Source organism: Trichomonas vaginalis, chromosome V (assembly GCF_026262505.1).
Source record: "Trichomonas vaginalis G3 chromosome V, whole genome shotgun sequence".
NCBI classification, from domain to species: Eukaryota; Parabasalia; order Trichomonadida; family Trichomonadidae; genus Trichomonas; species Trichomonas vaginalis.
The window spans coordinates 2173474-2186315 of NC_067207.1; the positions used below are offsets into that span (position 1 = coordinate 2173474).

General features: G+C 31.0%; 3 protein-coding genes across 3 annotated transcripts, besides 3 other annotated features; all 3 read left to right on the plus strand.

Annotated features, from left to right (window-relative positions):
* Positions 1-6995: 6995 nt before the first annotated feature.
* Positions 6996-7274, plus strand: TVAGG3_0265020 (uncharacterized protein; the record flags this gene model as incomplete). The annotated part of the gene is made up of 1 exon (XM_001296345.2): positions 6996-7274. A coding segment is annotated over one exon (279 nt), but the record flags the coding sequence as incomplete, so codon positions are not given.
* A 1348-nt stretch (positions 7275-8622) lies between these two features.
* Positions 8623-8643: a terminal%2Cinverted (terminal inverted repeat of Kolobok-1_TV transposon ID:TVAGG3_0265030).
* Positions 8623-11621: a mobile genetic element.
* Positions 9983-11092, plus strand: TVAGG3_0265040 (uncharacterized protein; the record flags this gene model as incomplete). The annotated part of the gene is made up of 1 exon (XM_051228446.1): positions 9983-11092. The coding sequence occupies one exon, from the start codon at positions 9983-9985 to the stop codon at positions 11090-11092; it is 1110 nt and encodes a 369-aa protein (XP_051098176.1).
* Positions 11600-11621: a terminal%2Cinverted (terminal inverted repeat of Kolobok-1_TV transposon ID:TVAGG3_0265030).
* A 355-nt stretch (positions 11622-11976) lies between these two features.
* Positions 11977-12431, plus strand: TVAGG3_0265050 (protein of unknown function, DUF4106 family; the record flags this gene model as incomplete). Its single annotated transcript, XM_051228447.1, has 1 exon — positions 11977-12431. A coding segment is annotated over one exon (455 nt), but the record flags the coding sequence as incomplete, so codon positions are not given.
* Between the last annotated feature and the right edge of the window lie 411 nt (positions 12432-12842).

Sequence of the window (12842 nt, forward strand, 5' to 3'; positions counted from 1 at the left end):
AATTATCCTTTCTTTATTTTAAACTTAAATTAGTTTTTATGATTGACTAAAGCTATCATATTTATTCATCATTAAATAAACAAAAAAATAATATTTGAGAGTTATTTCAAAAAAAAACACATTGAATTTATTAATTTGTCTCAATTTCAGTATTATAAATTTTTATAATTTCAATATTTTGAAATACACTTTTTAATATTTCAATATTTATGATATTTCAATGTATTAAGTGGTCTCAAATTGAGCTTCTCAAATATAAGTTGGCCTATTCAAATAATAAAATTAAATAATATTTAAAATAATAAATAAAAGTGATTGAGGTCATAGCAAAACGGCTGTTTCATTCATTAATTCTTAAAAATAAAAGGGTAAAAACTAAATACAATGGGTAAAATTCAATAGTGTCTGTGCTATCGTTCAATTTGAAGGTGTCTTTTGAAACCGCAAGACACATTGAATTTTTGAATAGTGTATTATGGTTTGACAGACACCAATGAAAAAATAAAATGATATTTATTTTAAATATATAAGATCCTTATATAAAATATAAATATTTTATCGTTTTATTTTCTTGTTTTAGAAATGTTTTTTATTGAAAAATCAATAAAACTAACTCCAAAATAAAATTTTTGATTTAAAGACACTATGATGACACCAGGCAAATCTTCCAAGACACCTATCGTCGGGAATCTAACAACCCTAGACTGATAGTTTGGGTGACAATATGACTGTTGATTTGAGTGAGTGTATGACTGAAAGTTTGACTGACAATATGACTTCGGTTTGACACACACTATGAATTAGCTTTTTAGTTAGAATAAGACTGACAGTTTGAGTGACAATATGACTGACGGTTTGACAGCCTCTATGACTTAAGGTTTTATTTAGAATATGACTGAGAGTGTGGGTGACAATATGACTGTTGATTTGAGTGAGTGTATGACTGACAATTTGAGTGACAATATGACTTCGGTTTGACACACACTATGAATTAGCTTTTTAGTTAGAATAAGACTGACAATTTGAGTGACAATATGACTGACGGTTTGACACACACTATGAATTAGCTTTTTAGTTAGAATATGACTGACGGTTTGACAGCCTCTATGACTTACGGTTTTATTTAGAATATAACTGAGAGTGTGGGTGACAATATGACTGTTGATTTGAGTGAGTGTATGACTGACAATTTGAGTGACAATATGACTTCGGTTTGACACACACTATGAATTAGCTTTTTAGTTAGAATAAGACTGACAGTTTGACTGACATATGACTGTTGATTTGAGTGAGTGTATGATTGAGGGTTTGGGTGACAATATGACTCATAGTTTAAGAGAGTGTATGACTGATGGTTTTAGTGAGAATAAGACTGATAGTTTGACTGACAATAAGACTGACGGTTTGACTGACAATATGACTGAGAGTGTGAGCGCCAATATGACTGTTGATTTGAGTGAGTGTATGACTGACAATTTGAGTGACAATATGACTGACGGTTTGACACACACTATGAATTAGCTTTTTAGTTAGAATATGACTGACGGTTTGACAGCCTCTATGACTTACGGTTTTATTTAGAATATAACTGAGAGTTTGGGTGACAATATGACTCATAGTTTAAGAGAGTGTATGACTGATGGTTTTAGTGAGAATAAGACTGACAGTTTGGGTGACAATATGACTGTTGATTTGAGTGAGTGTATGACTGACAATTTGAGTGACAATATGACTTCGGTTTGACACACACTATGAATTAGCTTTTTAGTTAGAATAAGACTGACAATTTGAGTGACAATATGACTGACGGTTTGACACACACTATGAATTAGCTTTTAGTTAGAATATGACTGACGGTTTGACAGCCTCTATGACTTACGGTTTTATTTAGAATATAACTGAGAGTTTGGGTGACAATATGACTCATAGTTTAAGAGAGTGTATGACTGATGGTTTTAGTGAGAATAAGACTGACAGTTTGGGTGACAATATGACTGTTGATTTGAGTGAGTGTATGACTGACAATTTGAGTGACAATATGACTTCGGTTTGACACACACTATGAATTAGCTTTTTAGTTAGAATAAGACTGACAGTTTGACTGACAATATGACTGTTGATTTGAGTGAGTGTATGATTGAGGGTTTGGGTGACAATATGACTCATAGTTTAAGAGAGTGTATGACTGATGGTTTTAGTGAGAATAAGACTGATAGTTTGACTGACAATAAGACTGACGGTTTGACTGACAATATGACTGAGAGTGTGAGCGCCAATATGACTGTTGATTTGAGTGAGTGTATGACTAACAATTTGAGTGACAATATGACTGACGGTTTGACACACACTATGAATTAGCTTTTTAGTTAGAATATGACTGACGGTTTGACAGCCTCTATGACTTACGGTTTTATTTAGAATATAACTGAGAGTTTGGGTGACAATATGACTCATAGTTTAAGAGAGTGTATGACTGATGGTTTTAGTGAGAATAAGACTGACAGTTTGGGTGACAATATGACTGTTGATTTGAGTGAGTGTATGACTGACAATTTGAGTGACAATATGACTTCGGTTTGACACACACTATGAATTAGCTTTTTAGTTAGAATAAGACTGACAGTTTGACTGACAATATGACTGTTGATTTGAGTGAGTGTATGATTGAGGGTTTGGGTGACAATATGACTCATAGTTTAAGAGAGTGTATGACTGATGGTTTTAGTGAGAATAAGACTGATAGTTTGACTGACAATAAGACTGACGGTTTGACTGACAATATGACTTACGGTTTTAGTGAGAATAAGACTGATAGTTTGGGTGACAATATGATTGTTGATTTGAGTGAGTGTATGACTTACAGTTTGACTGACAATATGACTGACGGCTTTAATTAGAATATTACTGACAGTTTGAGTGACAATATGACTGTGGTTTGACAGACACTATGAATTAGCTTTTTATTGAGAGTAAGACTGACGGTTTGACAGCCTCTATGACTTACGGTTTTATTTAGAATATAACTGAGAGTTTGGGTGACAATATGACTCATAGTTTAAAAGAGTGTATGACTGATGGTTTTAGTGAGAATAAGACTGATAGTTTGAGTGGCAACATGACTGACGTTTTGACTGACAATATGAGTGACGGCTTTAGTTAGAATATGACTTAGAGTTTAGCTGACAATTGGCTGACAGTTTGAGTGACAATATGACTGAGAGTTTGACTGACAATATGACTGACGGTTTGAGTGAGTGTATGAATGAGAATATAACTGACGTTTTGACTAACAATATGACTGACGGTTTGACATCGAAATTCATTCATATATATGTATTGATCAATGCAATCACCCTATTTAATATTATTATTTATCAATTAATTTTTCATTACTACATGCTCTCAATTATTATGACATTAATATTTATCAATAAATATTTCATTACTATATGCTCCCACCAAATTTGACATTATTGTTCTTTGACAAATTTTTCTTTATTAAAGACACTCTCACAAATTCATATCAATATATTTTAATTATCACCTATTCCAATCCATTTTCATATTCATATTCTTATTGAGTTAGAATAAATTGAGGATGACTGAGAATCAAATTATAATTAGTGAGAATCAATTGAAGAATACTGGGAGTTAATTAAGGTTGTTTAAGAATAAATTGTGAATAAGTGACAATCAATTGAGGATGAGTGAGAATCATTTGATTATTAGTGAGATTCAACTGAACATCAGTGAGAATCAATTGAATAATACTAAGAAGAAATTGAGGAAGAGTGAGAATCACTTGATTCTTAGCGAGAATCAATTGATTATTTGTGAGAATCAATTGATGAGAATCAATTGATTAGTGAGTGATGAGAATCAATTGATTATTTGTGAGAATCAATTGAAGATGAGTAAGAGTCAATTGAGGATGAATATGTGTCTATTCTGATATGACTTAGTATCTACTGAGGCTAGATGCTAACATCTTACTTTTATGATCATAATTTTTCAACTCCATTAATATTTATAACAATATTTTGATTACTATTTAAATAATTTTATCAAATGATAATTATTAACATATATTAAGAGTATGTTTAATTTTCAACATACTCTTAAAAATCCGAAATTTTAAAAAAGTGACAATTTTTTTAATGCTAAACCATCTTCATCTACCATTAAATGTTTCGGATGATTTGATTTTAATTCAGTTGGGTTCTATTAGATGTAATAGTGTAAATTCTGATTCAACAATTTATCCAGATGGGTATATTTCAAAAATTTTATATTATTCTTCCAATAAACCCTATCAAAAAGAATGGTATACAAATAAAATAACTTATCAAGATGGTAAACCTAAATTCACTGTTTTGGATTCATTATCAAATGCATATGTCGGAGATTCACCATCATATCCTTGGGGACAAATCGTTTCAAAAATCAAAGAATTAAACAGAAATATTAAGAATGTATATAATTTTGGACATAAATTATTTGGATTTGAAAATAAATCTATCATTTGTTATTTGGAGGAACTCAAAGAGCGTTTTATCTCGAATAGCGATGAAGTAAAGTATCTTCAAACATATGAAACAACACCTAAATTTCAGAAATCCGCTGAAGCTTTTACAGAAATGGTAAATATGATTATAAGTGAAAAATATTTGCAAACAGATCTCAGTCAAATTAAAATCAAAATCCATCGTCTAGGGGAACAATATATTCTTAAATTTTTAGAAGCATTTATAATTGCCCGCCCCAAATTTTATGCACAGGTTATAGGTTTCTTACAAAATTTTTCATTTGACCAGGAATTATACTCAAAAGCAGGAATTTCTAAACCATTAATACAAGCAATAATTAATGGCGATAAAAGATATTCGAATATTTTTGCTTTTTCAGGAAAATCGTGTGATTTAACAATCGAAGATTTTATTAATGTTTTAATTTCAGATCAAACAAATCAAAATGGTGAAGAATATTATCAAATACGTATCAGATCTATATTGGATAATAGTAAATATTCTTTCTATGAACTAGCAGTTAAATTTGAATCAATTAATATTTTAAATTCGTGTAATATAGATAATGTTACACCAATCATGAAAGCATTGATAATGTCAAGCCCAAACGAAACAATTTTCAAAATGAATGATAAATTCAATTTGCAGACTTATCAATTTACAAACCAAATCAAGTATGTTTTATCTTTTGCATACAATATCTCAGAGTTATTTTCTACATTTAGAAATCCATTACTCTCTTCGATTGTTTCAACAAATAATATTATATCAGTAATGAATTTGAATGAAAGCAAAGTTATTCGTTTAAAGATTCATTTAATCTTCCATGAGGCCCTAATTCAAAATAATGATTTTATGTACAAGAACTTTAATGTTTTGAATCAAATAAAAAACAATGACCTTCTGGAAATTTTAGCAAAAGCTTGTTTGAAAGCTGACAAAAAAATTCAAGCAGATTTTGAACAAATCATGGGTATTAAATTTACAGCGATCAAACAATTTCATGAATCCATAGAAAAAATTCCAGTTGATCGGTCTCCAATTACAATAGATGGTTGCCATATTTGTTTTGAATGCTCTAAAAATACTGATATTGAAAAACTCAAATCAATGCAATTAATTCTAATAAGCCCTGGTATTCATATCAATGTGTTAACTTATGAACAAACATTGAAGTTTTTGGAACAAATGCCAGCATTTATTCATTTGGGCCTTTCCAATATAAGTTCTGATCGATCTGTAAACTTAAATTATTTTCTACTTCAAAACGAAGATTATTCCCCTTTAAAAATTTCTACAGATAATTATTATTACTTTAAGATCACATTGTATGACAAAATCGTATCCTTTGAATATTCAAAAGTATCAGATACGTTGTGGATGATTACTGTACCAAAAAACATGAAAAACATAAAATTACCCAAAGAGTTTTCAGGGAGGTTAAAATGGTACATTCAAATAACGAAAGTTGATCTCCCAGGACATCCTCTGCAAGATGAAATACAGGAAAAAATAAAGCATGATAATGAGATTGGTGATATCTTAACTTCATATCCCGGGAAATTTTATGTAAATTATAGCACAACGATAAGAAGTGATAGTTTATTCGTCAATGGAAATCCTATAGAATTTCTTATATATATTCCAAGCGAATCAGGAAATTTGGCGTTGGAGTGTAATTTAATTCACTTAGATGCTACTTTTTCATGGCCGAAATATATATTTATTTTTCCTCGTGGTAATTACTATATGCGAGGTTACCCTCTAGGGATATACATAGGGCGCAGCGAATCATCCGCTGCTTATCAACGGTGGCTTACAGCCATGAATATTGAATTTAAATCATTAAACATTATGGAGCACTTTTCAAGAATCAAATGGATGAGCGATTTAGGTACTGGAGTTTTAAAATTTTTGAATACGAATCATTTCCAAAATTATATCTGTATTAGGCACTATCTCGGAACCATGGGCAATAATACTTTACTACATGTTTTTGCTCTGATAGTATTATTATCAAAATCGGCCCAAGATTTTGAGGACAATTACAAATGTTTTGATCCATCGGTTCAGAAAATGTATGCTACAAAGAATATATCAGATGAGCAGCTGGAAAAATGGAAGCAGATATATAAAGATCAAGAGCATTTAGCAGCATACCACCGCATTCCACCTATAAGCACTAATAATAGTGCAGAGGGTAAGCATAGACACATTAACGAACTTGCAAAAAAAGCAAGAAACTTTTCTACTTTCATCAAATTCATTCTGAATGATACTATCATTAGGATTAATGAATCAATTGATCCCATTAATAAGCAAAAACGCGAGAAGAATGACTTGTTAAACGAAAAATGCATACATTGCGGATTCTCCTATAATGATATTAATACTGATAAGAATCCTTGTAAATATTGCAAGGATTTCTTTATGAATAAGAGACATGTTCCCTCTGCAGGCATACATGTTATGAAAATAGGAGAAAACGTAGGTGAAATCATAGAATTCCCAATCGATAAAAATGTAGGTGATCAGGATGAACTCGTGGATCACAAAGAAAAGAGTTCGCCGATCGAAATATCAAAATACGCAGAATTTATTGATATTGACGATAAAAATAAAGCAGTTTTAGTCGTAAAACTGCTTTATAATCTTGAAACGTTCCAAGATGCCAAAGATTTAATCAATTCTCTGGAAAAACAATCAAAAAATTATGAATCTGCATTACAAAATAAACCAGAAATTTGGTTGGAAAAATACTTGCCTGAATTAATGAAGGAAGTAAAAGATGCGAGAGCTGCTAGAATGAGATTGAAGATAATAAAGAAGTAGAGATGATGAGTGAATAAAAACTTTGTATTAAATTTGTATATAAAAGAATTGTAAAATATAAAAATAAAGAAGTGGTTGATAGGAATTTGAAAATTCGTTGGGTGCATATAAGTTTGATAAATATATTTATGAATATTAATGTCAAATTGGGTGGTTGCATATAGTAATGAAAAATATATTAATAAAAATTAATGTCAAATTGGTTGGATTCGTATAGAATTGTGTATGTAGTTAGCATGGGTGGTTCGTGATAGAATGCTTCTGTGTATGTGTGGCGTGAGTTAGCATCGGGTGGTTGCGTGATAGAATGCTTCTGTGTATGTGTGGCGTGAGTTAGCATCGGGTGGTTTCATCACAAATTTTAACCCATCCAAATCTTATTAATTATTAAAATTCTTTTACAATTTCTGATGTATTTTTTGAAAACATTTCATATGCAATATTTCTCCTTTTCTTTCCTCAAATCTTCAAATATTAATAACTTTGGATATGAAATTATTTGGATCTTTTATGAATTTTAAATGTCTTTCTTAATATCAAATCGATTAAATTATTAATATTTTCTAAATTATGCCTTAAAAATCCAAATATAAAAAATCGTAAATAAAAAATATATTTTTTATTTTTATTTTGTAAATAATCCGTTTACTAAATGGGACTGTATCATGAAAGTAACAAAAATCATTATTTAACAAGATTCAAAACTGGTGCAACGAAATGCACATTGATTTTGTAGTGTAACAAAGAGAGATTTATTGTAAAAAGTACAAAATAGTATATTTATTATCGTGATTAGCGTAGAAATGTATGAGTTTGGGACGGATTTCTGGTGCATTCATAACTAAAGTGATACATTGTCTGGAGCAAGTTCAGATCTTTAACTTATGGCTTGTTTGGTGCTAACTCACCCAATTTAAGTGCACTAGAGGGGATTTTGTCTGTAATGAGCATGCACCTTGAGTTGTTGCTTGGTCCGTGTACGAAAGATAGTAATTTAATACTATACTCGATTAAATGTGAATTTCTAATTTTGAATTTGCGTTTTTTCCTGAAAATAGTTACAATATATGAAAGAGTTGGCAAAACTAGAGGACACGTCTTTAAGGGTTTGGCTCTTGCTTCATGTTAATATGCCGAAACTAAAATAAACGTATATTGGGGTCGAAAATTGAGAGCTCATATCTTTAAGTGTAAAATTGCCAATTAATTTATCCGTAATTCTATATATTTAAATGTGCTAATGTAACTCAATACTTGCAATTAAGGTATAGTCCACTAAAAATTTTTAAGTTTTGACAATGAAAATAAGCTCTGTGACCATGTAAATATATATCTATGCAAAACGAGAGGTTATGCCATAATTTTTTTTAGTTATCAAATTTTCCTTTTTTTGAGAGAAGTCTCTCAATAATTTGAGAAGAATCTTTGATATAAAGAGATACACATTTGTAGAACGAAGTAAGTGTTTTCCAAACATTTTATATGTTCATCCTGTATAACAATATAAAGCTGCATAGTGCCATCTTGTGCGTTTGCTATTTTATGTACTTTTCATTGAGATAATCCCTCTTCTCGGGTGATTTTAACAGTCAACTCAATTTTAAAATAAAGATTTCATCAAAATGATTTCGAAATTCGGATATTGATTATATAAATAGCACTGTTAACATATTTTGGATGAGTAAAAAATACCTTGTTTTGTATGCATTTAGTACACCTTTATTTTTGATTAAAACTATAAAATTTTTATTCCTTATATAATAAATAGTATATGTTACATAAACATGAAATTCAATAGCATTCAATTTTGGATTTTTTAGATTTGGTAAATTTTAGAAGAAATAAAATCAGCAATCAAAATAAAGAAACTTTTTTTGTATCTTCTATGATTACCTTTTGGTACTAAATTTTGCATTAATAAGTAAATTATCTGTATTATTCTGTGAGCACAAGCCCTCAGTTATGCTGGTAGTGAATGATGAATCGTCATTTTGCGAAGAGAACGCGATTATTAAGGTAATTTTGAGAATTGTCTTGAATTATTTAAAATTAAAGTTAATTGAATAGGTAGGATAACTAGCCTTTGCTAAATTTGTATAATTTGACCTTATTCTAGTTGGATCTGAGAATATTTTGCTGAAATAATAAATTATATCGCCGATTTATGAAAATTTCTCTGATGGGACCGACTCGCTGAAACGTATTAGTGTTAATGGTAACTTGTCTGAATTTTCAAATTTTTTTCGAAATCCAAAAAATCACAAACAAAAGCATCAAAATTAGATTTGCATTTAAGGTTTTCATTTTTTTTTGGAAAATAAAAATATTTTTCCCCAATAAAGTTTATTTTTACTTTTGAGAGGAATAGAAACGTTATTTTGGAATTTTGAAACGACAGAAATGTTCCATTTTTAATGTAGATTCTAAAATGGGGTCAAATTTTTGATTGAACCGTTATCCATTGAAAAACCTCGATTTTAAAATGTTATTCCAAAATATTCATCTAATGATATAGTATATATTTATTAATTATTACTTTTTATTCAATTTTCACTTTTGGCGGGATTTCATTTTTTTGTTGTTGTATGGGCCATATTGTTCACCCAAAACGGAAAACAAAGGCAATGCATAACATTTTACTCCACGAACGTCGTCGACTCTCAGCGCGACAGATGCTTGGTGCTTGCATAATGACCGGAATGCCATATACAAAAGGTGCTCGCTTTCTTTCTCTTTGTGGAACTAAGCCCCCTGTGAAGAGTGGTGTCATGAGACAACAGAGATTTTGTGACGATAAGATTAGAAGACTTAAAAGTATTTCCCTAATGCTGTCGAGAAAGTCCTTCAGTGGTTACTTATCCATTGATGCAAGATGGACGCACAGGCGAAACTCGCCAAGTTGTACAGTAACTGCGCTCGATGCTGTCACAAAAAGAGTTCTTGCATGCGTGAACATCAACCATATTGGTGGAAACAGACAGCATGCTCAGTATTCCGGAGCTTCCAACAATATGGAAAGTGCTGGAACTCGAATCATCTTGAAGCAATTAAAGAAATACAATATCTTGAAAGATGTTAAAGAGATTATTAAAGACCGAGATAACAAAAGTGTCTCTGTCTTTAAAGAATTTGGCGTCTCTCATCTTGAAAGATTCGATCCAGGTCATGTATCAAAAAATATCTCAAAAGATTTTACAAAGTTCTCAGCTTCTCATAAGACAGTTGAAGTTTTCAACGACAAGACTCAGAAGATTGAAAAAATAGAGAGACCTTTCTGGGGTCTGAATGCAAGCCTAAGTATGTGGCTTTGGTCATGTTTTGCCGAAGAAAATATTGACAAACGTACGAAAATGTGGGAGAATTGTGTCTACCATTACGTAGGCAATCATTCTTTTTGCGAACCGCACAATTACAAATGCTTTGAATGGCAAAAAGGTGTCAATTCGATCCAACTTCAATTCATGCTCTATGACTGGGTTCACAAATGGACACCCATAGTTTCCAAAGTTTCTTCCATTGGATCTACCTGCATGAATGAAGCGTTTAACTCCAAAATTGCATGCTATTTGGACAAATCAAGAGCCTGGAAGAACATTAACATTAGAGTTAACGTTGCAATCTTAGAATGGAATGATCCAGAGCATTTTCTCGGAGATATACAAAAAGCATTACATCTTCCCCACTTCCAGAAGATTGTGTCAAATCATTTGAAGAGAATTGTTACTCCAAAATGATATTGAAACAAAAAACTGTTACAAAAGGTTCTAAAAAACAGAACAAATACAAAAAATTCATTCAGAGTGTACCAGGAGGAGATTATCAAGTTTTCAAGTCCGAATGGGAATCAGAAGACGAAGACATTGATGACTTTGATTAACGAAAATTACATTTTATTTATTGCTTTTGTTTTTAATTAAATTATTATTATGCTCATTTTCTTATTTTGATTTTTTCTCATTATGATATAAATAATTTATTAATGCATTTATCCAATAATTATGCTATGATATTTTTATGCCTTATTTCATTTCTCTTATATTTGATAATCTGGTAAAATATAGTTCAGACTATAATCATTTTAGATTATTGATATATTTATATAGGTTAGAATAAAATTAGTTTCATTTTCTACTTTTATTTTGAATTAATAATTTATAATATCAAATATTATGGCGTAACCTCTCCTTTAAAATATAGATATATATAGGCCTATAGAGTTTATTGGCACTCTCAAAACTCTAGAATTTTGAGTTTACTATACCCTTAAATAAATTCATTTTCATTTTTGATTCTCCATGGAGAACCTTTTCTCACTTAACATAGAAAAAAAAAAAAAAAAAAAAAAAAAAAGGTAGTGGGGCCTCCAGGCACTTCGTGCCCTCTAGCCCTGAAGATGTTTAGTATAACTTTGTCCGGACAAGTAAGGGTCTATCGTCGCTACAGGAAAAGTTACGGGCGTTCCAAGGAAGTATACTTTGAGAAGCCTTTTCTCCATTTTAAAACAAGATAGGACGGTTATTTTACAAAACTGACAACACTTTGACCGAGTAGTTTTTTGAGCTGAACAAAAAGTGTCATATAAACATCTGTCAAAAACCACTTTTTAACTTCACTTAAAATGCCACGTAAGCTACGTAAGAATATACGTAAGAGGAAGAGAGCATTGAAACATCCAATAGTAAAACTGACACCACAACAACAGTTGCAACAACAAATTATGAATGACCCCACTATGTTGCAACAAATGTCAAGCAACCCTATGCTTTTAAACCGAGTTATTGGTGCACAGAGTGGAGGTTTAAGAGCGGCACTTTTAGCGAAAATGGCAGGCTATGGTGGAGCTGCAGACGGAACAGCCTATAACCCTCAAAGTCAAATGAATTTGAGTTCACTCAAAAATCAAATAACAGATGTCAAAAAGTCAAACATAGACATACAGAAACAAATAAGTGAAAACGAAAAGAAACTAGAATATGACAGACACACAAAGAAACTCAATGAGTTAAACGTAGAGAAAAAGAAGAAAGAAGAACAACTGAAAGAACTAAGTACAGAGGAATATGCGAAAAAAGTGTCAGAAAAAGCAGCAGAAGTAGCAAAAATGGAACAAGATGTTATAAATTTGAAAAACCATACTACTCAATATAAAGTACTGAAAGATGAAGAGATAAAACAAAAAGCCCTGAAGACATATATGGATAGCGATGAGTATAAAAAAGAAGTTGAAGCAAATGTAAAGGCAGAAAAACTTTTACAGTTGCAAAACCAAACCGTACAGTATGAAAACTTAGCACAAGAAAGTAAAAATAACGACGCAGCCATGCAAAAGGCAATGAAAAGCGCAGAATATATAAAAGCTAATAATGACTGGTTAGATGCCCAAGCCAACGCCAAAGCAGCCCAACTTATAGGGTCAATAAGGACAAAAATACAAGCGGATGAAGACAGTTCAAATGAAGCTTTAATGAATGCTGACTTTAAGAA